Below are 25,459 nucleotides of genomic sequence, written 5' to 3'. Positions count from 1 at the left end.
GGCGGGTTCCAGCCAATGGTGTCCCCCTGTCCTGCAGGCCTCCTGCTCACCTGTGCTACATTCTGAGAGACCCTCTATCATTCCCCCATGGCATCCGTGGTGTAAGCCCTGTCTCCCCAGCTTGAGAAATAATCGATTACATTCATAAATAAATTTAGGGCACCTGGTTGTTGCTTAGCACTTTTGGTCAGCGTGGAGGATACAAAGAAGAACCAGCGAAGCATTGAGCGCAGGCCCAGGGCCATCAAGGGCACACAAGTCTGTGTTAAGAGCAGGGCTCAGGACCCAGGTCTCCAGAGCCTGGCCAGGCTTGGGCCCCTGATGTCACTGTCTCTCTAGGGACCCAGGATATGGTCAGCTTCCTATGAAATGATGACTAAGGGTCATCACCCCCAGCAGGGTTACTTACCATGGAGGCAAAGATGGGCAGGAACAGGGTGGTGGTAGCCACGTTGCTTGTGCATTCAGTGAGCACAGCAATGAGTGTGGACAAGATCAAGGTGATGGCTGCCGGGGACACGGCATGCAAGGGCTCCATCTGCTTCCCCATCCATTCTGACAGCCCCGAGGCCTGGGAAATACAGGGAGGGCAGTCACCACAGGGCTCCTGGCTCACAGTTCCTCCGGAGCCTGGAGGGACCTTCATCTGTCTCCAGAGGGCTCAGCCCATCCTTCACTTCCGATTCTCTCTCTCTGCATACGTACCATAGGTGATCTAATCCGTACCCACAATTTCAGTCTCCATCCTCACTCTGCTATCTCCTAAATCCTCGTTTCCAGCCCAGCTGGTCTGCTGTCTGGATTTCCACACAGATATCCCATGAGCGTGTCAGACCCAACATGCCCCAACCTGAATTCATCGTCTGCTCCCCCTGGGCTCCCCAGCCCAGTGACTAGGCTCACCTAGTGTCCAACCTAGAAGGCTAGGGGGTCATCCTGGGGTCTCTGTCCCCCTTATTTCTTATGCCCAGTCACCATGACACCCAAAACATCTCATGTCCATCATCTCCTCTCTGTCTCCCACAGTTCTTAAAGCTCAGGAGAGTGATTTGAGTCAGAAATTGGGAATTTAGATTTGGGGCTTTAGGCTAAGAATAGATTGTCCAGGGAGAGAATGAAACGTGAACAAAGAAGAAGCCAAGGACAGAACCTTCAGGAACACTCATATTTAAGGGAGAACAGAGGAAAAGTCAACCAAGGAGGCAGGGCAGGAATAGTCAGAGTTAGAAGTAGACAGGAGAAAATGATGTCTTGGGGACCAAAGGAGGAAGGAGTTTCAAAAAGGAGACAGTGGACCATGGAGTCCAGTGTTCTGAGCCTGTGTTAGATGAAGGCTATGGAGCATCTACTGGGTCTCCCCCAACCCCTGTCCGGCCTAGGCCTCCACTTCAGACATCCAAGAGATTTTTCCCAAGTGCAGATCTGACCAAGTTACTCCCTGGCCTCAAGCCTTTAGTAGCTGCCCACCACCTTCAGAATAAAGTCCACACTCCCTATCTTGACCCTCAGTGAAGTGGCTTCTGTGAGCCTCACCAGCCTTATCGTCTGCTGTTCCTCAGCTGGATACAACACGCTGATTTCTGTACTCATGTGTCACTTCTTTCTGAAATGCTCTTCCAAACATGTCCCCCTCTCTAGGCTGTGAAATCCTCAAGAACAGGGACCATATATCAATCTCTGTAATTCGTGTGCCTGACCTAACACAGACATAATAGGAAGGTTTGATGACGAATGAATGAGTGAATGAGAGATGGATGGAGAGGTGACTAAATGGATGGATCTGTTCATCAAAATAATAGTTATGTACCCACTATGTGCTAGGCTCCGTCCTAGATGCTGAGGAAACAGCAATAATAAGGTAGACCAAGTCTATCTATTACGTTCTATTCCTGGATAGATGGATGAACGGATGGACAGAGGAACGCAGCACCAAGCATCCCTCCCTCTGGCTCATTTCTTCCCTATCAGGGAAGGGGGGAGGTAAGAAAGTTGCATTTTTGGGTGTTTTCCCCCAAAAGCTCTTCCTCTCCTCCTATGTCGCTACATACCTAGCTAGAGAAAAAAAATTTTTAATGGCAACCATATCAACAAAGTTCATCAGGAAGAAGAACCAAGGGTAATGGTGAAAATATTCACAAAGACTTGAAAGAAAGATCTGCCTAGAATAAATCAAAGCAGAGATTATTATTACCAAACCCCACAGGAGACCTCCCATCATCCCGCATCTCTTTTGGCTAACCAGGGTCACTCATTTACTCATTTCTGAAATCACTCAGCGAGTACTTTCTCTATTCCAGGCACTATTCATGGTGCAGGGTACCTAGATGACAAGGCAGAGGCCCCGTCTTCAAGAAATGAACAGTTACATGGAGAAGACAGACACAGAAACACACAGGCACAGGCCTGGGGTGCCGAGGAGGAGGGGTGCAGCAGTTCTCAGCTGCCCTCTTGGTGAAGGAAGGGGCCCTAGGCAGCCCACAGTGGAGAAGTTACCTCGCATCCTTTAGCCAGAGCAAAGCCACCCCCCAGGAGCAGCACGATGCCCCAGGGTACTTTCTCCTGGGCCACCTTCCAATTCAGCAGCGGAGGCGGATAAAATGGTGTTTTCCTTTCTGAGAAGAGATGATAAAAACACACACATACGTTGGGAATTCCCTGGCAGTCCAGTGGTTAGGACTCCGTGCTTTCACTGCTGAGGGCCCAGGTTCAATCCCTGGTTGGGGAACTAAGATCCCACAAGCCATGTAGCGTGGCCAGGAAAAAAAAAACAAAACAACCCATACATAACCCAGAGCAGCATTAGCAAGCGAAAGAGGTAAAAGAGATCTAATGCAGGGGAATAAAAGCCCGCAAGGACAATGAGTGCCGTCTCATATCTGTAAATTAGCTAAAATTTACGGTGATCACTACAACACCCACTGCTGGTAAAGACATGATATGGTAAAGCTATTATACACTCCTGTTAGTGTTATAAATTGGTGCAGTCTTTTTGAAAAGCAATTTACCAATACATTTTAAAAGCCTTTAAGACATATATACTCTTTTACCCAAGCTGCAATCACTGCTAGAAATTTATCCGGAAGAAGAAACACCCTCAAAGAAAAAGCTATATTCACGAAAACATTAATTTATAATAATGAAGAATTCAAAACAGCCAGAATGCTCCGTGACAGGGGAATGGTTACAGCCCGCGATACAATATAATGCCGTTATTAGAGAAAATAAATTTGAAGACTGTGGCAATAGCAGGAAATGTTTCTAGCATAACCACAAGCGAAAACATGAAAACAAAAACCAGTAAAGAAACAGGATTGAAATTATGTATGTTTTGATTATAGCCATATAATATATATGCATATTAACAAAGACTGGGAGGGAGAGAGAAACCCCCAAAATACTGATGGCATTATGGGAAATGTGAAATCTCTTTCTGTTCCTGTTGTAAAATAAATAAGATTTCAAATGTTTAAAAAGCAAAAGAGGAGATTCTGCACTAAACAATATACAGAGAAGGCTTGGAAAATACGCTGTGCCCAGACTTTGTAATCTAGCCAGTCCTTTTCAACAGGGTGAGATGTTCTCCCTCCCAGGCCCAGGGAACACCATGGAGATCCTTTGCTGCCGGAGCCCCAACCCTGATGAATGGGAGGCCAGGACAGGAGCCTTACCTTCCTCAGTCTGGCTGCAGAAGTTGAACTTGGGCTTCTGCGAAGGCACAATGAATAGCAAGATGGCCACAAAGATGGCCACTGTGGCATCGGAGGCATACCTGGGCAGGGAAGAGCACATGGGATGAGCCCATCTTGGCTGCACTGACAGTCATGCAACAAGCCTGCACTGTGTCTGAATGCTCCCACGTGAGGAGATGGGCTCGTCGGAGTAAGAAAACTGGAACCCCAAAGGCCAAGATCGGGAGGGATGAGGTAGACTGAATCCCGGCTGGAAACCAAGACTCCCATGTTCTCGGCCTAGCTCTGCCACCAACTCTGAGTGACTCTGAGGGGCTCACTTCCCTCTCTGTCTGTGTTGCTCCATAGGTGAGCTTCATGAGCTCTCCTCAACCAGATTCTCCGGGATTCTGGGTTCACCAGGGTGACCACAAGGACTTTGGGGCTACCCCAAGCAGACCTTCAAAATGGAGTAAGCAGTAACAGGCAGCAATCTCCCTGTGCACATCTTCTGCCCTTTCTAGGATATGCATGTTTCTCAACCTTTCTTCTATTCTGACCACATAACATCTTAGCCAGGAGAGAAACTTCGTATCCCCCCTTTTGCCAAGTCTCTATCTAAAGAAGCTTCTGGACCCCAGGATGTGTGTCTTCAGAGGGACTCGCCCGGATCTGAAGAAACATGAGAAAGGAAAGATGGCAGAACAGAGACTTGGAAGCCAGAGCACTGAGAGCCCCAGTCCTAGCCCAGCCGGCCTCTCTCTGTCACGGCCTGGCTACCCTGCCAGCCTGCTGGGGCAAGAGGGGCCCCACGACCCCATCTGTGAGCGCGTCAGGAAGGCTGGCGAGACAAGAGTGAGGCCGGAAACCAACAGGGTGCTCCGCAACCGGACGGCAGAGGAGGAGGAGGGCCATGGGGGGGCGCTGTGGGAGGAACCACTTACTTTGTCTTGCCCTCCACCCAGGCGATTGACAGCCAGCCGGGCATGAAGCCGGGGTCCCGGGAGAACCACAGGCCGACCAGCAGGAAGAAGCAGAGAAGGACGTTGACCTCAGCGAAGGAGAGGGGCCCCAGCTTCCTGTACTCCGCCCACAGCACCTCGCGGGCAGCCTTCTCCTCACTCTTCTTCTCCAGCCCGCAGCCCCAGGACTCTTTAATACTAGAGAATGCAAAGACAGGAGGACGGCGGGGCGTGTTGGTTGACTCAGGGCTGGTTGAATGGAAGCGTGGACACTGGGCAGCAGAACATGATAGAAAGCCACACAGGGCTGCCTGTCCCCCGGGGGGCCTTGAGCAAGTCCCTTGCCACTCCCCATTTCTGTCATCTGCCTACCCTACCTCACAGGACATAGTGGGGCAAAGTCTCTGTTTTATGGAACCAGCATATGCCCCCAGGGTGCCCCCAGAAGAAGCCTGAGATGGCCCAGGTTGGGTGTCAGGGACAGTGGAGGTTGGAAGAGAGGATGCAGGAGGGTGGGAGGCTGAGCAAAACGGAGCAGGGGATGGACAGGAGCATAGGAAGCAGAAAGAAGCAGAACCGAGGCCACTGCTGGCACGGGGGTCCTGGCAGGTGCCAGTCGCCTAGAGACCGGTGGCTGCCGACATCTGGGGGTGGCCGTGAGAAATCTGGAACCGGCTCAAGGTGGGGCCGAGGCTCCTTCACATGCTCCGTCTTCCTCCTCCCACTGCGGCCTGGAGCTGCCTTCGATGGTGCCAGGATGCCAGTCCCCATCAGCAGGTGGCTCAAGAGGACACAAGGAACAAGGACAGGTCCCAGCAGACTGGGTCAGGCAGGAGCAGGGTGGGTACTTGCATTGCAAGGAGCTGACACGTAGGATTAAGGACGCAGAAGACTCGGGGGCTCGTAGTAGCTGTGGCGAAGGCAGGAGGGAAGCCAGCCAGGTCCTGCTCTTGGACGTGCTCCCTAGGAACCAGTGCCCATTGGCCAACACGCCTGCCCAGGGCACCCTGCAGGACTTCCCTGGAGAGTGTTGGCAGGAGGGGGCAGGAAGGAGGAGGGATCTTGGAGGAGTTACAGAGGGTACCTAGCCTTGGGGAGGGGCTGACTGGGGCCACTGGCACACAGGATGCCAATCCCGAGGGATCCACTGAGGATTCCAGTCACACGTTCCAGCCCCCGTCAGCCTGAAGGTGGGGGGCAAGGCCAAGAGGATTATCCCTAGAGAGGCTTCCCTTGTGGGAGTCCTTCCTGGGACCCTAAAACAGACTTCCTAGGAGCACAGGGGTTAATGGAATACGTGCTGAGGTGCCAAATGCTGAAGCCAGGGCTGGACGGGAACCACCCTTGAGAGGGTGAGGGCCATGCAGGGTGTGGGGCACGGCCTAGAGCAGGGACTCAAGGAGGTTGGGACACAGCTTTCTGTGGTGCTCAGGGGTTAGGAAAGGAAGTGGCAGTGATGGGGACTCGGGTCTGCACAGCCTGCCAAGATCTCCGTTCTGGACAAGGGGCAAGGACATTTGTCCTCAGGGTCACCCGCCAGGGACACCCTCCAGACCATCCAGCATGGGGATGGCTCTGCTGGCGTGGGAGCTGGCCTCTCTGTCCTCGCCCCCTTGGCATGAGAGAGTCTGTGTTCCACCCACTACCGATCTGCTGCCACCTGTCGTTCTCCAGACTCTGGGGCTGGACCAGAGGCTTCAGGCTTCCAGGATAAGGGGTGACTTTGGTAGCTGCCCAGCCCATGTCTGATGCTGGAGACACATCCCGACACCACACTGGCCGCAGACTCTGGGGGCTGCATCATATATGCAGGTGTCCAGTGCTGGCCCTCTGCAGTGGTGCCCCCAGGCCTTCAGGTCCCTCTTACACTAAGTGGTTTCACATTCATCTTTGGGTTAATCCGTCTGGTGACCGCTGGGCTGGCACGAGATGCAGGCAAATGGATCCAGCTTTCCTGTGGGGGCCCCGGGAGCTGGGTGGGTGCATGATGAACTGGGTCAATGCGCTGCAGGAGAGGCGAAGGGACCCCGAGCCCCGTGGCAGGGGTCCAGAAGAACTGTCATCCCTAACTCAGGGCTTAGCCTGGTGAGGAAAGTTGGGTGTAAGCCAGCAGGAATATCCCAAGAGTCCTGGGTGGTCTTGGGAGGGTCTGTGACCCCCTTGGCTGGATGTGGCCTAGGAAGCTGCCCATAAACTCAGGAAGATACAGTTTTTCTGAATTAGGCTGGAGGGAATGACCCTGACATTGCTCTCCACGACCAACCGGATGAGGGATTCAAACTGTGCAGCCGAGCACCCGTAGGAGCAGCTTCCCTTTCACATGGGGGCCCGGACACCAGGCAGGGTGGGGTGCGCGACGAATGCCTACAGCTACCATTAAGTCGTCATTATGGCTGCTTTGATTATGGACAGAGATTTTTTTTAACGGCAGATTTCAAAACAGTTCCTCCTTCAGAAGAAAACTTAATAACCAAAGTGCCCCTTTTTCCCATTAACTCACAGGTCTTCGTGGGCGCTTTACCTTTCAGCTCTGAGATCTCTTGGCCACATAGGCCTCTGTTTTTTGTTGGGCTCGAGCGCCATGTGAACTAAGGCACAGAGCACATGGCTCACAGCTAGGTACTTTACACTCCAGTGTGAGAGGGTCACCTTCACGCCACAGATAAGTTTGTGCCTTTAAAAATGACAACAACCTTTTGAGGTATTTGTCAGCCACACATCATGGTTTCTGTCCAAAGTCTGGCTGCTGTCAAGGTTGACTCTTGGTCAGCTGTGTGCTGGGAACTGGAAGGTAAACTTTGCAGAAGCTGTGCACTGCTGGGAACATTGTAAGCATTCAGTAAATCTGGGTTTGGACTGATGTGGATATTATCAGGAGGTCTGCTGTGACCTGGCCTGACGGGCACTGGCAGCCAAGTGGAAGTCTGTCCAGCAGTGTTGACGGGCACCAAGAACAAAGCTTCTTGTTAATTGCTTTGACAACGGTACACCTGCCCTTTCTCCCTGGGCTGGGAGCTGGGCCGGGTGTAGGGGTCACAGAGGACTTACCGCAGGCCACAGAGGAGCTCAGGTCGGGGGAGGGATGGCACTGGAGCATGACTACAGGTGCCAAGGGGCAGGGCGTGGTGTGCCCAGGGAAGCCCGGAGCAGCGAGCAGGCAATCCGTCAGAATCGGAATGGGGGTGGGGGCAGTTGGGAAAGGTGTCGCTGAGGAAGGAGCATTTGAACTGGCCTTGAGGACTGAGGAGGTTGGAAGGTAGGAAGGCACGAGTGGCATGCCAGGAAGAGGGAACAGCACGTGCAAAGGCATGGTGAGCGCAGGGGTAGCGGGAACGGAGAAATGGTCCGGGCCAGACCGGAGGAACTCTCTAGACTCCCCTGCTGAGCCGAGGCGTGGTTAGATCCCCTATTCCATAAGCATCTCAAACTTACTTGAATCTCATGTAAATAAACCGGAGCCACAGCCAGGAGAGCAGCAGCATGATCAGCATATTAGGGAAGGCAAATCCAAACCAAGAGGCGAAGTTCACGACGTCTTTGCTGTCAGGAAACAATCTGAAGGGAAACATACGGGTCCACATCTCTACCGGACACTGAGCTGCGGAGAGCGGGCGGGCCGGACCCTGCGGGCGGAGGCTGAGCGGCAGCCGGGCCCCGAGAGGTGGTCTGGAGCGGGGGCCTCCCCCTCCTGAAGTCCAGCCACCCACACCCATCACTCAGCATTACCCCAGTCAAGCAGGGGCCCCAGAACATGGCCGCGCACAAGACAAGCCTGAGGAGCGACCAACTGACCCTCCTGGAGGTCCACACCCCGCTGAGAAGCTCATGAAATGCATGGCCCTTCAGGCCAGAAAAATACACCTTTGTACACACATAATTTGGCCAACAGCTCCAGGGGGTCCACAGATGCCTCAGAACCTCACCCCGCGGGCTTCTGCAAGGGAAGGCCCCCCACTAGGAAATCAAATCTCAAAAGCTTCCCAGGGTGGGACCAGAAGATGTTTCCTGGGGGCTGGAGGAGGGTCACTTCCGCCCCCAGCCCCAGGCACTGCTCCCCTTAGCCCAAGGGTGTCAGACTAGCCACGGAGCTTTTCCCATTCAGCCCAGAGGAATTTCAGGGAGAACCGTAAGGCTATCATTACAGAAAACACTTGCAGGAGCAAAACAGTCTGCTTGTTCGACCTCAAGTGTCTGCAGGCCTGCCCTTCCCACCTCCCAGCTGCCCTCCCCACCCCTGTCCAGGGTGTTTGTCTGCACAGGACGGGCACCGCCATACTTCTGTTCCTTCCCTCTGTGCCCACTGCAATTTGTACTTATCTTCATTAACACATTTACACAACCCGCCAGAACTCTCTGGGTGTCTGCTACCCTCAGCTGCCTCTCACTTCTGTGACCCAAGCCCCACCCAGCACAAGGCCAAGAACAGAACTGGGTCCTCAAAGCCTGGGTCCCTTTGTGGCCAAGGCTGGAAAGTTCTAAACCACCCCATGGTCCACCTGGAGCCTCACAGGGGCACACGTCCCCCTCAAGGGCAATTAGAGGGGCCATAGTGAAAGAGCCAGTGAGGAACCAGGTGACCTAACCTCTAACCTTTCCGGGTGTCATAGGACCATCGCCATTAACAACCGAGGTCGTGAGCCAGCTTTGAGGGAAGCATCTTTAGGGGCATCTATTTTCTGTAAGTTTTAACCAAGGAACCCGCTTCTCGGATTACACTGTCAATTCCCATGACCAGCTCCGCGTTCAATCCACGTTCCCTGTCTGAGCGAGAATCCTGAGCCCAGGAAAGAAAGGCAGGACTTGTCCTGAGCAGAAAGCAACCCGGTCTGTGGACATCAGCTCCTATGCTGTGGGGTCCTGAGCATGTGCAGGGAGGTTGGGCCACAGAGGCTGATGGCGGCCCATCCTCTCACCCCAGCCAGGCGGCCCCCACCCCCATCCCGGCTCCAGGGCCCAGCTGAAGAGGAGGAAGAGGTGGGTGGGCCCCTCCAGCCCCATCCCCCCCCCCCACTATTGTCCCCAAAAGGCATGGCCAGCGACTCACTCTTGCATCTGGCCCAGGAGCACCACGTTGGGTCCCGTGCCGGTCAGGGTGGCAGTGCCTCCGATGCTGGCTGCGTAGCACACGCACAGGGTCATGGCCTTGCATATGTTCTTCCTGTCGACCTCCCGCTGCCTCATGGAGGGACCTTCAAAATGCGCTTGGCTCCCTGTGGTGGGCACACTGCCGTGGGCACACTGGGGACCACCTGCCCAGCCCCAGCTCCTGACCCTGCCGCTGACCTGAGGACCCAGGCGTGCCAGCTCTGCCGGCTCCCTGCCCAGGTTCTCTCTCCCCCACCTCCAGCCCAGTGCTCTTATCCGGCCCCACGTGCCCCCCCAGCTACGTCCCTCGGCAAGGCCCGGGCTCCTCAGTGCTCCGAGCAAAGTCAGCAACTTCAGACACACTCCTTTCTCTCCTGCCTCCTTGCTCTTGCTCAAGCTGTTCCCTTCATCTGGAGGGAGGGGTCCACATCCATCTCAGATGTCCTCTCCTCCTAGCAAGGTCTCTCCCTTTTCTGCGCTCCCTCAGAGTCTGGCTAATGGCAACCCGTGGCCTCCCCCAAGTCGGATGAACTAACCGAGGGGCCTCTTGACTCCATCCCACCGGGCTCCACAATATGAGTGTGTCTGCTTCATCTCTGCTGGCCCAGGGTCTGGCAATCAGGCTATCAGCACAGGCCCTGAGTGGCCCCACGCTGGGCCCTGGGGATGGGGTAGCGAACAAGACAGAGAAAAACACAGGCACTGTCTGACTCGCCTGAGCTCGGTGCCTAGCGGGGAAGCAAAGGTGGGATGACCAACCCCAGTACCTGCGGGAACAGTGTGGAGGGATTTGGCCTGTTCAGAGGAGGCCTCCCTGAGGATGAGTAGGGGTAGAAGGGATTGAGGGGCATCCAGTAGGTGCTCAAAAGATACCCAAATGAATGATCAAATCAACACGTATTCATTTCTGTGATGGCGGGTACGGAGGGCAGGAACTTGCTATAAGCTCTACTTAAGGATCTAACTTTTATGCACTAATCACATTCCTAAAACTTAGGAAAACAGCGTCTTCTAAGTATTTCTCTATGTGCCTGCTAGAAGGAGGGCTCCAGGAAGCAGGGAGGTGGCTAAAGCTGTTGGCAACAGAGGGGAAGGCCGCCCTGGCCAGGGGCTCACCTGGCAGCTCGCCGGCCTTGCCCTTGTCTGTCAGCTCCAGAGCCCCGAGGCTGGCCTCGGTGGCTGCGCTCGTGGCCTCCATCTGCCGCAGCACGGCCTCCACAAGGGGCACCATCATGGCCGTGGCGGCCGTGTTGCTGATCCACATGGAGAGGAAGGCCGTGACGCCCATGAAGCCCAGCATCAGCCTGCAGAGGAGGGGCGGGAGGAAAGCCGGAGGATCCCCCACCCCCACCTCTCACAGCCCTAGGGAGCAGCGGGGGGCTAGGTGCCCCCTGCAGGGATGCCCGGGGTCAGGGCCAAGGTGCTGAGGCCAGTTCAAGGTTGGGTGTCCAGGAAGGGATTGCAGTTTTAGTGCCTCCCTCCCTCCCTTCCCTCCCTTCCTCTGCCTCTCTCCCGCAAACATTACTGACATCTACTCTGCTGGCTACCGGGTCACCAGGCGGCCTCAGCCTCAGTCGTGGTTCTAAGGCGCTCACCGTCTAGCAAGGGAAGCACCAGCATCCAGTTTGTGCGGACCCAGTGTGGAGAGTTGGCCCTAATATGACTTAGGGGTGCGCTGGAGCAGCCCTATGTGCAGGCAGACCAAACTTCCCACTTCTATCTAGAAGATGCCCACCCACCCTGACCCCACTTCTCCCCTCATGAGTTCAGAAAGGCTGCATGGAGTCAGCCTTCAGGGGTAGGATGAGCCGGGGAGGGCCCTGGGGAAGTGGGACCTCCTTCATGGCTGATCCCCTGCCCCACCTCCCTCCATTCACACTCTTTGCCGCGCTCCACTCTGCAGTGGACCGGATCCCCAAACAGTATTCAGAAAACGTTCCCTTTCCGTATAACACCCCACCTTCCACCTCTGTGCCACCTGTGTCATCTGCCTAGAAAACTCCTCACGGTCTCTCAAAGCCTTCAGGCAGCATCCCTTCTCTGTCACCTCCTTCCCAGTGCACACCAGGTAGGGCTGACCACACCCTCCTCAGTCTTCTCTAGGACACTTCTCGCTGGCTGGATTTGAAACTGTTTCCATGTCTGCTCTCTCCTTAGAACGTGAGCAGGGAAGGTCTGATTCTTCTCCATGGGTCCCGCACACCTGGCACAAGGCCAGGAGCAGAGGAGCTTGGGAGGGGCGGTTGGCTAAATGGAGCTCAACCTCTTGGTCCCCATGCCCCTCTGCAGTCAGGCTTCTCCCCAGGGCCACTAATTTATTCGCCTGAAGAAGGGTCTCGGGGCTGCACTGCACCGGGCTTTAGCTGGTATCCGTGCAGTAGACCTCATGGACCCATAAGTACAAAGGCTGGCATCCAGGCTAGGATGAGGGTCAGAATTTACATGAATGAGGCTTCAACATGATGCTCCAAGGCACCAAGGGAGCCTCGACATACAGGTCGCCCCCAGCACAGGCAGTGCCCTGGGCAGCCGGAAGCCAGGCTTGGAGGAGGAGCCAGGGGGCAGGAAGGAGCAGAGACGCGTGTGTGAACGTCCTGGATCTGGGAGCGAAAGCGCTCCAGCACACTCCAGAATGAGGCCCACCCGCTGATGGAGAAAAGCCAACCACTCAAAGGATCCTAAAAGCAGGAATTCTGAGGCCTCACATTTCTAGAAAATGCAATGGCTTTTGATTTGACCCTGTAAACCAATCACTGGAGGGGCTCGGGTAACAGGTCAGAGAGTCACAAAGCCCTCACTCAAGGGAGCTGAGGCACCAAGGGTGCTTGGGCGGGCCAGGGTCTCTGTGTGCTCAGAGCCCAGCATGGTCCTTGACATGAGGACATAGCAGGAGGGATTTACTGTGAAGTAACCAACCTGCCTTCCCAGGGCTGGGCTGGGTCACGCCATCATTTAGGGAGCACGTTGCCTCAAAAAAAAGGTGCATGCTGAGTTCCCAATTAGAGGGGGCAAGGCCCCATCAGATAGGCCCGGTCCAATCCCCATGTGACGTCAGCAAACCATTTAACTCCTCTCTGCCTCAGAACAGAACGTGGGTGATGGGAATAATCCCCAACCCTCAGAGGTGCGGTGAGAGTCAGATGAGGTGGTAAATAAGCCCCCGGTATCATGCCCGGGGCCCTGCGGGCGCTCAGTACACCCAGGTGATTCTGCTGTATCAACTCCACGGCTTGGTCGGAATGACCTGTGACTGGCAGGGGAGATCTTGGAGAGGGGTGAGACGACTGAGTAATGGGGGGAAGGTGGGGTAAGCAGCAGCTTTGCAGAGGGAACAGATGTGCCAGCTTTGGAGGGATGACCTTTCCGCTTCCCCCCGAGCTGGGTAGTTGAGCCATCTCTTTCCTGCTTTCCCCACAAAGCCCCTAGGGGTATCAGGCATGGCTTGATCTGGCCTCCACCCACCCAGGGGTCTGCCTGGCTGCCAAGCCCAGGTAAGGCCATGGCCAGTCCTTGCCTGTGGGTGATCTGGCCTGTGCCACACACCCCTCCCTGGCCCTGGGGCCTACTGCAGGGCCCTGCGGTAAGAGAGAGAAGGGGTAATTACTGGGCAGGCTTGGCCCCCACCCAGAGGAGCGTGCGCAGGGCGATCCTCTTATGCAGGTTCCAGTGCTCCACAGCCACAGCCACGATGAGGCCGCCCAGGAACAGCATGTTGGTGTCCTTCATGTACTGGACGCACACCTGCAGGATGGCATGGAGGCCCCATCAGGCCTGCCCCCTGACCACACGCTGCTTGGGCTCAGGGTCACCCAAGTCCCCAGAGATAGGCGAGCAGAGCAGATGCTGACTTCAGGGCAGCTTGGAATGGGGATGGAGGGTCAAAGGTATGTCTCTATGCCAGAGAGAGCCCACAAACAGGGTATTATCTGGTCCCCCGGGTCCTAGGCAGCTCAGGGAAGGGCTCGGGAGAAGGAGCCACTGGGAGAGAAGCAGGAAGCCGCCCGGATGCTCTGGGACTGCTCACCTGTTTGGAGTCCAGAATCTTGAAGAGTGGGAAAAACAAGGCAGGCATGAGGGCAGTGACAGCCAGAGGGATGACTTCTGTGCACCAGTAAACCGCCATGAGGATGATGACGTAGGCACACCTGACAAACTGAAGAGACGGCACTGAGGCCTGGCGAGCTGCTGCCGCCCCGCTCCCCACCCCAGAACACTCGGGACAGCAGGGCATGGACTGCCAAAACAGGGTGGCATGTCAGTGGGAACCCCTGCTTCCCTGCCCCCGTCAGCACAGCCTTCCAGGGTCAGGACAGTGAGGCGGGCACAGGACCCGTCATCAAGAGACTCCTGCCCCCTGCCCCCAAGCTGTGCGGTCCTGGGCAGGTCTCTCACCTCTCCAAGCCTTGCATCCTCACGTCTTCACAGGGAAGAAGAGGGGGGAAAGGAGGAGGAGGAGGAGGAGGAGGAAGAAGGAAGAGGAAGAAGAGAAAAAAAAAGAAAATACTGTTTTTGATGACCCGCTCTAAAAATTAAATCATTTTACAAAGTAAGTGCAATTCTTAGGAAAGGCTCCCCAAAGCACATCCTCAAACTCCTGGTATCTGTGTATCTAATTTCCTTCCCAAAAGGCTGCTCCAACTTTCTCGGCTCCCAGAAACGTGTGTTGTAAACCAGCTCATTCAGACAATGGCCAGCACTGAGTATTTTCAGGGTTGTTGTTTATTATAATTGAGAAGATGGTCTTGGTGTCTATTAGCCTCTCTAGTTACAAGGGTCTCAAGCTTTACTGTTCGTATTTAATCTTGTGTGAACTGCCTGTTCACACCCTTTAGCTACTTAGCCACTGGGATCTTGGCTTTGGAGTGAGACAGACCTAGGTTTGGTTCAAGCGCTCGCAGCCCTGGCCCCTTACTCACTGTAGGACTTTAATTCTCCGTCTCATCGCCTAATAAAATAGGGATAATAATGCCCACCTCCCTGGGTTGTTTTTTGTTTCATCAGCATTTTTACTATAATCATTATTAACCACCCAGGCTCTGCCTCTCCCTCATTCCAGCCCCCTCCACTTTAATCAGCCTCCAAAACCTATAGCTTCTACCCCAAAATCTTCCTCTTTCCCTTCTTCCTTCACCCTGTGGCCCTGCCTTTGCTCAGGCCACATCTTCTGCCTGCATCACTGCCGCTATCTTTTTTTTTTTGCTGTTCTATTCGCTGTAGTTTTTTTTTTTGTAATTGAAGTATAGTTGATTTACAATATTCTGTTAATTTCAGGTGTACAGCACAGCTATTTTCTAATACGATCTTTCTACTTGCATCACTCCACACTGCTGCTCCCTCTTTCTCTTTTTACAAACCGGATCATATCACTCCCTTGTTTAAAAGCCTTCCTTTGCCTTCAGGACAAAAGCCAAATGCCTGAGCATGTCCTGGGAGACCCTCTGTGATGGAGCAGGCCCTGCAGGGCCCTCCAGCCACATCTCCCATGCCCACTCCCACCCCGAGCTCCTGCGACCCCAGGGCACTGGTGGGAACTGAGGCAGATGCTCCGCCTCCCACGGCTGCTCTCACACATGACACCGTTCCTTTGGCCTGGAGTGAGTGCTGGGGGCTCAGTTCACTGCTGCCCCTAGTCTGGGTCTGTGTCCTTCCTCTATGCACGCCCCCACCCGCAGCAATTAGCACACTGGGTTGGCATTATATTTCACCCACCATTGAACACTGAACAGTGGAGTGAGCAGTGGAGGGCAGAATCCGTGTCACTCTGCATCCAGCACGGGCCTGAAACCCAGGGGACACTGCAAATGCCGATTAGAGAAACGGACCAGCACAGCATGGGCTGTGACAACACTGCTGGGGAAACGTACCTGCACACAATCACTGTTTATCACCACCCGAGATAACACATATTATACGCATGGAACGTCACACAAAGGCTGAGACGTTCTTTGTCTGGACCGTGTTATCAGTGATAAAAATAAATCTTTCTTCGGCAGCCCATGAGAACCCCAGGACACCTCCCTTCTGTCTAATGCAGGGTTTCTCAGCCTCGGCACTACTGACATTTTGGGTTGGATGGTTCTGTGTTGGGGGCGGCGGGGGCCTGTCTTGTGCATGGTAGGATGTTTGGCAGGATCTCTGGCCTCCACCCTGCTAGATGCCAGTGGCACTCTCTCCAGTTGTGACAACAAAAAATGTCTCCAAACTTTGTCAGATGTCCCTTTGTTGGGAAGGAGGGGAGAATCAATGCTGGTTGAAGCCTCTGGGCCCAAGGCAGGATAGCAACGTGGTTAGAAGACCAGGCTTTGACACCGGGCAGGCCTGATCAATGTCCGCTGTCTGCCATTGTGTGGCCTTCAGTTACGCCTTCTCTGGGCCTTGGTGTCAAGGGAGAGAGAGGTAGGAATGGTCCGCTGCAGGGGGGGCAATAAGACGGTGTGCTGTAGAGAATTTTAAAACGGTAATACTGTCTAAAACTCAGTCTCCCTCTTCTTATCATCATGTGAGAACAATTCCCAACGATGTCTTTGATAAAATACTCCTTCCACTCCCAACCCTGGCCCCTCCCCCTGCTTGTTTCATGTCCTCACCTGTAAATCGAGGATTTAAAAGTACCCATTCTTAACATATGGCACACAGAAAGTGATTTTTTTATTATCTGAACTTAGAAGCGGCAGGTGACACGTGTAACCAGTTTTCCCGGGACAGTTCCTAGAGGCGCCAGAAGTAACCAACAGAAAAGACATAGGCTAACTGCCCTCTCACCTCCATGCTCCTATCAGGAGGCCCAGGAGGTGCCCCATCCCTGAATAATACCAGTCAGCAAACTTGACCCTCCCTCGTCTAGAATGCTCCCAGAGTGTTGTGGAGAGAGCAGAATAGGACAGGCGACCTTAGAGAAGCCTGAGGAGGGGTTGGTCACCGTGCAGAATGAGACGGATTCTGCCTGCAGGTGGGAGCCCAGTTCCTGGTCAGCTCGGAGCCTTCCCTGCCGCTGAGAATGTGGCCGGAGGAGCACTTCAAGCTGAGCTCACAGTGGACAGTGGGACTTAAAAGTCCACACCCAGCACCGTGGAGAGCACATAGTGGGGCTCAAAAAATACGTTAAGTGCACAACTGAAGAAAACCATGGCTCATTATTTACCTAATTATTAACAAATAAGGGCGTCCATGACATAGTGCTTAATGGAAAAAATGTAGCCAAGAGAACATACTGTGTGTGTGTCTTATGGGATTTGAAAGTCTTTTCATTTTTACTTTATACTTCACAGACTTTAAACATAAGAATTTTCACATAACTTTAATAACACAATGAATATATTTTTTTATTTAATAAAAAGCTATTTTTTTTAAAGAAAGAACCCAGAGAACAGGCAGAAAAGTGGAGCAGAGATGAAGACAGGAAGGAAGCAAGGTGCAGGAGATGAGTAAAAGAAGAAAGGCTGCAGGAGAGGGGCCCGGGCACTGGCAGAGGGTGACATGCCCTGGGAGTCGCCACCCCGCTTGGACGGGGCCGCCCAGGCTGCCAACTTCTCGCCAGCTTCCCCGCTGCGCTGCCCCCTGCCCTAGGTTTCCTTGCAAACTTTGTGGCCGTGGGTGGGGACGGGGAGCTCTTCAGTGGTGACCAAAACAGAAGCACACAGGGAGAAAACAAGCAGACAGGGTTCTGGCTCCCAGTCACCTGCACCACCGGGAGAGAAAGCACATGAAGTCAGCCCCTGGAATGACTTTTACTGATACCTCCTCTTCCCTCGCCTGATCCTCACTCCCGGGGCAGGTTAATGACATGCATACACAGCCTGAGTTGGGGGTCCCAGCTCAGGGCCACCTGTGTGTCGGGGGATGGGATGGGCAGGGGTGGGGGTGGGGTCTCGGTCATACTCTTCCGGAGCAGGAAGGTCAGCAAAGCTACCATAATTAGTCCAGGGAACATCACTCCCCACCAGCAGAACTAAAATCACAGCTCTCCTGCCTGGCTCCCTCCCAAATCTTTTTCTACAGAGGAAATATGGCCGATCACAGTTGGTGTGGAAACTAAAGAACCCCTCTAGTTGGATCTGCTGTCCTTGGCCCATCCAGGGTCTGTGTTCAGCCCACCCAAGGGCTCCTCCCAGCCTCCCCCTCCCCCATCCTAGGAACCAGCATAATCCCTTTTGGCACCTAAAGCCATAAAATGTCAACAACCAAACCACCTTGCCCCATCATACAGATGAGAACACCAAGGCCCAGAGAACGCAGGGGCTTGGCTAAAATCACAAGGATGGGTGAAAGGTGGAAGTCCGGTTCTCTCAAAGATTGGCTTCCCGATACCCCAGTACAACCTCATTCCTCTAGGACTGCCCTCAGAACATCCCCTAAAGAGCCCCTCTGTTTCCCAAACCTGCTTGGGCTGGGGGGAGCTGAGGTTTCCTGTCTGGGCTGAGAGTGAAAGGTGGAAAGAGGGAATGAGGAAGGAGCAGCCAGCAGCCACAAAAGCCTTCAAAGGGCTCGGGTCTCTGCCAAACAGGCCTCGCACTGCCCAGCAGGGCCTGGGCCAGGGCTCCCCGCACCGCCCCCACCCTGTGGCCAAGGCCATTCATTCTCCGCTTCCCTCCTGGGAGCACCAGGAGGCCAGGGCTTGGGACACAGCTTCCCCGAGACCCTGCGTCGTGCCACCCAAGGCGTGAGCTCTGGGACTGTGTCCCGCCTCCTGCCGCCGCCACAGCGGGCAGTGAGCAAAAGCAGGCCGACCTGAGCTGCCTTTCAGCTGGGAGCAGGCTTCTGACTCAGCTGTGGCTGCCCAGGTTTCAGAGCTGGAAAGAAATGTGGATCACAGACAGGGAAACCGAGGCTCAAAGGAGGGCCAGAGGGGGACAAAGATGGCACTCAGGGTTCACTTAGGTGATGATCTTTTCGTGTAGGTCCCCGACTGGCCTCGGAAGCCACCTACAGCTGGGAAGTCCCCATTCCCCAAGGGAAGAGACAGGAGAAAGAAGGGAAAGACAAGCCCCCAGGCTCCCTCTTGGTACAGGTGGCGTTTGGGGGGCCTGGGGACCGGGTTATGCACTCTGGGGAGATTCTGGGCCTATAGAGGGGCTGTGTGGCCAAGATCGGTGCTAACTTCTGGGTTTCTGTGCTTGCCAAAACAGTTCTTGCGCCCTGGGATCTGTGAACCCCAAGATCCATGGCTGTCAGAATTCTTTGCAGGGCACCTCCCATAGCACCCGGAGCTCCTGAGCGTCCGTGCCCCAGGGGAGCCGTGCCCGCCCCCGGGAATCCGTGCGCTCCACCTAATGCTCCCGGGTTCGGTGCCCGCTGCTGGGCACCCGGCGCCCAGAATCCAAGGGGCTGCCCAGAGACGCAACTGACCTTGGCGGGCATCAGAATGATGAGTGGCAGCAGCAGAATCGGGGTGACGAACAAGATCACGAAGGACTTGAACTTGGAGACATAGCTCAGTGCGGAGGCCATCGCGGAGAGGGAGCCTGGCGGTAGAGGCGAGAGAGGGGCAGCTTGTAGCTTCACGGGCTTAAGAAGGGGCCGCAGTCCAGGGGGTTGGAGGGGGCGGCGGCAACTCCGCCTCCCATGGTGGGGCCTCCCCGCGGCCCCGGGGCGGGGCCAATCCCGCGGGGTCGGTGGGACAAGCCTGCCCCCAACTCTGCCTGCGGGCGGAGGCGGGCGGCGCCCACGGACTCCAGCGCTTCGGGCGGGCCCTCCAGGAGTGGTCTGGGCCCTGGCACCTCCTGGCTCTCCGAGGCTTTCCTGCAGTGCCCTAGACAGGCGCGCCCGCGGACGGCCAAGCGGGAGTGACCGGTCATTCAGTCTGCGGGCTTAGGCGTGCGGCGCCCCCTCTGCATCCGCACCTGCCCTTCCTGGGCCCTGCCGGGGTCCCCGGTGAAAGTCCCTAGCGGTTTCTGAGTCTTTCGGATCCATCTCCCCAACCTCTCCCTCCTCTTCACCTGGTTACTCCTGTTCCTCCCACTCCCATCCCGGAGGGGTCTCCCGCAGCGACCCACCGCGCGCCCAGCGCCGTCGGCTCCGCGGGCCTCCCCGCCCCCCCGTCCCCCCCCAACCCCGTCACCCTCAGCTCCCCTGCAGTGTCCGCGCTGCTCTGGGCACAGGACTCGTCCCCAGCGCGCCCTCTCCCACCCAGCGCATCCCGGGCACTCTCCAGCGATCGCGGAGGAGGTGAGGCCACCGTCCTCCGCAGCCCGGGGTGCTTTCGCCCTCCAGCGGACACTGGCGCAGCCCGCCGACGTCCTGCTGGCACTGCGTGCGCGGAAGGCGGACTGAGCCCGCCTGACAGCGGCAGCTACTGCCCTTCTACAGGGGAAACGAGGGTCCAGAGAGGAAGGGACTTAACCAAGGCTGCCCTGAGAGGGTCGTTCATTCACTCGGCCCGCCTCCTGCGGACAAGTACTGAGTACCTATTCTGTGCTAAGCCCAGACACCACCACCCCTATCTATCACTTTCTTTTTTCCTCCCTTCTCCTCTGCCTGCCGGGCTTCTCATTCTGCAGCTTTCTTTGGGGGAGGCCTACCCCTGTTTGTGGTTTAACCACAGCCTGTTCCTTAGTTATTAGTATCCTCTGTCTTCAACCCAGCCCTGGTGCCAGAGTCCCAGATTCTCCATATTTCCAACTTTTTCCAGCCTGGATGTGCCTCAGGCCCTACAACTCAACACATCCTAAATCAAGTTCACGAGTCTCCTCCTGTGACCTCCACCTAAGGACAGGTATTCCCCCAAACCCTTCCTGTATCTTTCTTCTGTCCTCCCCCTTTGTAATTCTCATTCATCTAAACCTGGGTTTCCCTCCATCCCCCCATCCCAGGGCACTTAGCACTGTTTGTACCTATTTAATTATTGGTGTGATTTTTATTTAACGTTTGTTTTATTCATCACCATATGTCCAACCAGCACCTTTTACAGTGCCTGTTCTGATACGTGCACTCAAAACTTTTTCTCTGGGGTGTGTGAGTGAATGCAAGTAGTCAATGAAAAAAATCAATCAATAGTCAATCTAAGAAAGAAATGGAAATTTTTATTACAGCCAACCTGAGGATTAAAACCCAGGAAATAGTCTTTCAGAAAGCTCTGAGGACTGCTTTGTCTGTTAGAGGTCAAGGCATTTGAGTTTTTGAGACAAAGGGTTATACATCAAAGTAACATGTTGACGGTTCACATAGTCCAACAAGGCAAGTAGTGGGTTACAGTGACCCCTTACAGGATTGAAAGAGGAATGTTATCTCCTGAGGAGTTACCTTGCTGGCGCCAGGAGAAAGTTCCCCCCAACCTTTTTTTTTTTTTTTTGGCGAGTAGGCATTCCTGTGGCTTCTAAGGGGGTCTAGTTAATGTATAATGCAGATGCACAATGCACATTAAAGGGATGAAAGTAGTGGCTCAAACAGGCAGAGAGATAATTTTATGTTTAAAATTTTTCTTGTCCTGCCTTAAAAATAATTTTATTTCCTCTAAGTAAACCATTTCCTTACAGTAATACAACTGCTTTTATTACCCAACCGCACTTGGGTCCATTCGCCCAACACTCAGCAAAGCAAGTCTACTGACACTGGGTTTTGGTGAAGTATGGTGTTTATTGCAGGTGCCAAGCAAGGAGAATAGGCAGCTCATGCTCAAAAAGACCCAGACTCCCCAATGGCTTTTAGGGAAGAGTTTTTACAGGCAACATTTGGGGTGAGGGTTGCAGGGGACATGACTTTCTTCTGATTGGTTGTTGGTGGTGGGGTAACAAGGCGGTGTCTTGTGACTCTTAGTCGTCAACCTTCTGGTTCCAACTAGTCTGGGGTCTATGTGCTTGTGGTCAACAAGTACCCCATCCTCCACCTGGGTGGGGGCGGGGGGGGTCTTAGTTCTTGCAGAACAATTCAAAGATGTGTGTCAGATTGTATATATATCCCTCGAGGAGGAACTAGTACCCGTTTTATTGCTGACCTATTGTTTCTTGACTGCTTTTCCTCTGTTTCTGCGTTCCCTCACTTCCCTTATTAATAACTGCTTGAGTCTGCTGTTTGGAATTCAGGGAAGACCTAGGAGACCAAAGCCTTTTTCTACAAAAAAGAAATGGACACGGAGGGGCTTTTTTTACCCGGGAGGGCCCCACAGGGTCCTTCTCGGTTTCAATCCCCCTTTTCTTTGATCCTCCTCAATCCTAAGGGGAACAGGGGCAGGACAAGAAAGAGAATAAAGTTTTGGATAGAGAGGTTAACCATAAACTCAGCAGGGGAACTCGGTTTTAGGGAGACTCGATTTCACTTTAAAGGGGGTATACGTGGTTAGAGCATGGACTCTCGAGCTGGACTGCCTGAACGCATATCCTGCCCCTAATCCCATCCTGGCTGTGTGCCTTATCAAGTTGCCCTCTCTGAGCTTATTTTTTCACAAATAACACCAACTTTGATTTGAGAAGGTTGCTTTGAAGATTATATGAATTAATGCTCAGAAAATGCTTACCAGTGCCCTGGCATATAATCAACAATCAGTAAATATTTGCTTTTGCAATTATATGCAAAATACTCTTAGTGTCAGGAACAATGGGGAAGCCTTCACCCAGGAGGTGGCATTTAAGCTGAGACTTCAAGTCTGAGTAAAAATTTGCCAGGCAGCAGTGGAAGGTAGTCAAAATCACCAATGAATGATAAAGTGTTCAAATCGTTGAGAAAAATCCTGAGATAATTCAGGAATACTGGAGACTAAAGTGCAGCTACACCAAAAATAAGCTAATAAATGGAAAGATTATACCAAGTTCATGGATAGGAAGACCAAACATTGTAAAGATATGCATTCCTCTCAAATTAATCTATAAATTCATTTCAATTCCAATGAAAATCCCAACAGAATTTTTATTTGACAAGCTAAATCTAAAGTTCAAACTTTTGCAAGGAGCCAAGAATAGATAAGACACTTCTGAGGAGAGGGGGGAAATTAGTCTTTTCAGAATAAGACTCACTAAGTGATAGTAACTGATGTAACCATTAACTATTGGCATGAAGATAGAAAAATAGATGAGTAGCATAAAATGAAGAGCCTAGAAGTAGACCCAGGCTTACATGGAAACTTGCTATGCAAGAGAGATTACATGGACTAACCAATGCCTACTGGCAGCTGCTAAACTAATTAGTTCTAAGCAGTAGAGGCATTTTTCTTTCACTAAATATGTTAAACACATAACGAAAGTTTGATCATAATATGTAACAAATTAATAAAGTTATTTCTGATTTTTTAATCCACGAGTCATTCACTTATTCCCAATTCTCATCAATTGAAATGGGAATTCAATTGATACGTGCAAATTTATTTACCAAAAAATACTGACAAAGTACTGATGAGGACATGTAGCAACCGGGTCTCTCATTCATTGCTGGTGGGAATATAAAATTGTGCAAACACTCTGAAAAATAGTTTGGCAGTTTCTTATAGAGTTAAACATACATTTACCATAAAACCCAGCATCACACACCTGGGTATTTATGCTAGAGAAATGAAAACTCATGTTCACACAAAAACCTATATGTGAATGTTCAGAGGAATTTTATTTACAATAGCCCCAAGCTAGAAACAATCCACATGCCCTTCAGCCGGTGAGTGGTAAAGAGGCTGCGCTTTATCCACGCAGTTGGAATACTACTCGGCAGTATAAAACAAGAAAAAAGAAAGAAAGAAAAAGAACGTATTTGGATGGATCTTAAGGGCATTATGCTGAGAGTAAAAAGCCAATCACAAAATGTTACGTACGGCATTCCATTTATATAACATTGTGCAAGTGAAAAAAACTAGAGGGAGGTGGAACAGACCAGTAGATGCCAGGGGTCAGGGTTGGGGGAGAATGTGACTATAAAAAGGTGACAGCAGTTTTATATCCTAACTGTAGTGATGGACGTACTAATCTATCCACGTGATAACGTTTCATAGAACTACACCCACACCCACACACACACACACACACACACACACTGCATGTAAAAATCATTAAAACCAAATAAAGTGTGTAGTTGAGTTGTTAGGATCGTACCAATGTCAATTTCCTGCTTTTAATAGCATACTATGTCTATATGGAATGCTGTGTTGGGGCAGTCTGGAGAACGGTATATGGGAACTCTCTGTACTCTTTTTGCAACTCCTTATAAATCAAAATATGTTAAAATTTAAAAACGCTTTTAAAATTGCAGTAGGTAAAAAATAAACTTTAGACTAATGAATCCAATCCCTCCCAATTCATATTTTTATGGCTGATATTGTAGCAAAGAGAATGGTATTACTGTTGAGAGGGTGACATGCATAAAACATGCCTAGGAATGCAGTTGGTGAATAGTTTTTCTTAAACTTTAGATACTTTTCTTTGAGTCTATTTGTGTCTATTTGGGCAGGGTGTGTAAGTATTTCTGTGGATAGAGCAGCTACAAGGACTGGTCACTGCTACTAAAAGCAAGCATCGCTTGTTTCCAGGCTTTAACTTGGGAACACTGTTTTATTTGTAAACAAGTTTTGGTTGCTAAAAATTCAGCAACCAAAATTCAGCTTGATTCGCTCAGAGTATAGGATGTTGCCATTAGAAGAGAGTGTTGGTCAGCTTTCGCTAGGTTCAGCTTGCGACAGCAAATATTTACTCCAGAGCTGCAAGTCGGCTGGGAGTCTGCGGTTTTCCAACTCTGCTGCCGGCTGTGGGTAGATTGTGGGCAGCTCCATACTCTTCTCATTTCTGAACTGTGGGTCTGCTTCACTTGCTTTCTCATTCCAAGACCCAGACTGAGAAAACGGATGCTCTCAGGACACGCTGTTCCTAAGGCGGAGAGCAGGAGCAAGAGGGCTGGTGGGACCTCGCAGCACCTCTAGAGCTTCTGCTCAGGTACAGCATACCTCATCTCTCCCCTTCCACTAGCCAAAGCAAGTCCCATGGCCAAGTCCAAAGTCAACAGGGTGGGAATTGTACTCTGTCTGCAGGGAAGGATTGCAAAGATGGGAAGGGAATTAATAATTGTGCACAAATAATCTGACCTACCACACGTGATAAATATTATTAAGTCCAGAGCATTACACTTACATCTTTTAGAAGTGATGTGTGTGGAAATGGGATCAACTTGTATGAGTTATATGAGCTTAGTTACTTGAGTTACAAGAATTCAGAAGTGAGATGGTTGTTACAGGGATATAAATTAACATAGCTCTTCAAACTGGAAAGTGAAATCAGACTTTTTTTTCACACAAAATAAATCTTATTTGGATGATTACTTTGACAATAAATACTGACTTTGCCAATTAGGTTATATAGAGGATGCTTCCCATAAGCCAACTGAGCTAAATTTGTAGCTTCAATATTTTGACACATGTATAGTTGAATCTCATGATAACAGAAAATAACTTTCCATTGTAACAGATGAGTCTTAAGAGATGCTTCTATGGTGAAAGAGGTATTTAATTATCATTTGAAAATCCTAATAAAGACTTTTTGGTGGAATTCTTGAAAGTTGAACAGGAAAATGACCCTAAAAGTCTGAGCAGCAAATGCTTTTCTGAGCCAGGTGCTTTCCAGTTCTTTGCTGTCAATGAAATTGAGTGAGAACCAAATCAGGCTGCCAAATGATACAACATCCAAAACAATTTTCTATGATAGATCATTATGCGATTTTTGGTGAATTGGGTGCAACTTGGGAAAGTTCATAGAAGTAAGAAACTCTGCTCTTAAAAATCTTCTATTCCTATTTATTTACATCAGCAAAGTTGCTCAGAGCCTACATCCATAACAGAAAATA

The 25,459-nt window shown here is 52.1% G+C and overlaps 1 protein-coding gene across 9 annotated transcripts in view; it reads right to left on the bottom strand.

Moving 5' to 3' along the window:
- Positions 1–19,845, bottom strand: part of SLC13A5 (solute carrier family 13 member 5) — a 29,324-nt gene extending 9,479 nt beyond the window's left edge. For 2 of the 9 annotated variants that reach the window (XR_014238157.1, XM_082370683.1), the window contains exons 1-10: positions 19,061–19,696; positions 13,740–13,868; positions 13,320–13,456; positions 10,832–11,019; positions 9,675–9,840; positions 8,063–8,185; positions 4,613–4,828; positions 3,669–3,769; positions 2,494–2,612; positions 410–571 (exon numbers count right to left, since the gene is read on the bottom strand). Coding sequence is in view for 8 of the 9 variants with exons in the window: in XM_082370683.1 (XP_082226809.1) it covers positions 410–571; positions 2,494–2,612; positions 3,669–3,769; positions 4,613–4,828; positions 8,063–8,185; positions 9,675–9,840; positions 10,832–11,019; positions 13,320–13,456; positions 13,740–13,868; positions 19,061–19,162 (1,443 nt within the window). In the remaining variant the exon portion in view is untranslated. Of the gene's footprint in view, positions 1–409; positions 572–2,493; positions 2,613–3,668; positions 3,770–4,612; positions 4,829–8,062; positions 8,186–9,674; positions 9,841–10,831; positions 11,020–13,319; positions 13,457–13,739; positions 13,869–14,107; positions 14,133–15,424; positions 17,003–19,060; positions 19,700–19,772 lie in introns of those variants that run through there. The other 7 variants (XM_082370684.1, XM_082370687.1, XM_082370686.1 and 4 more) reach the window with 7 other exon arrangements.
- Positions 19,846–25,459: the final 5,614 nt, after the last annotated feature.

Source organism: Balaenoptera borealis (genome assembly GCF_965194805.1).
Source record: "Balaenoptera borealis genome assembly, chromosome: 20".
NCBI lineage: Eukaryota > Metazoa > Chordata > Mammalia > Artiodactyla > Balaenopteridae > Balaenoptera > Balaenoptera borealis.
This window is presented reverse-complemented; position numbering and strand designations above follow the sequence as displayed.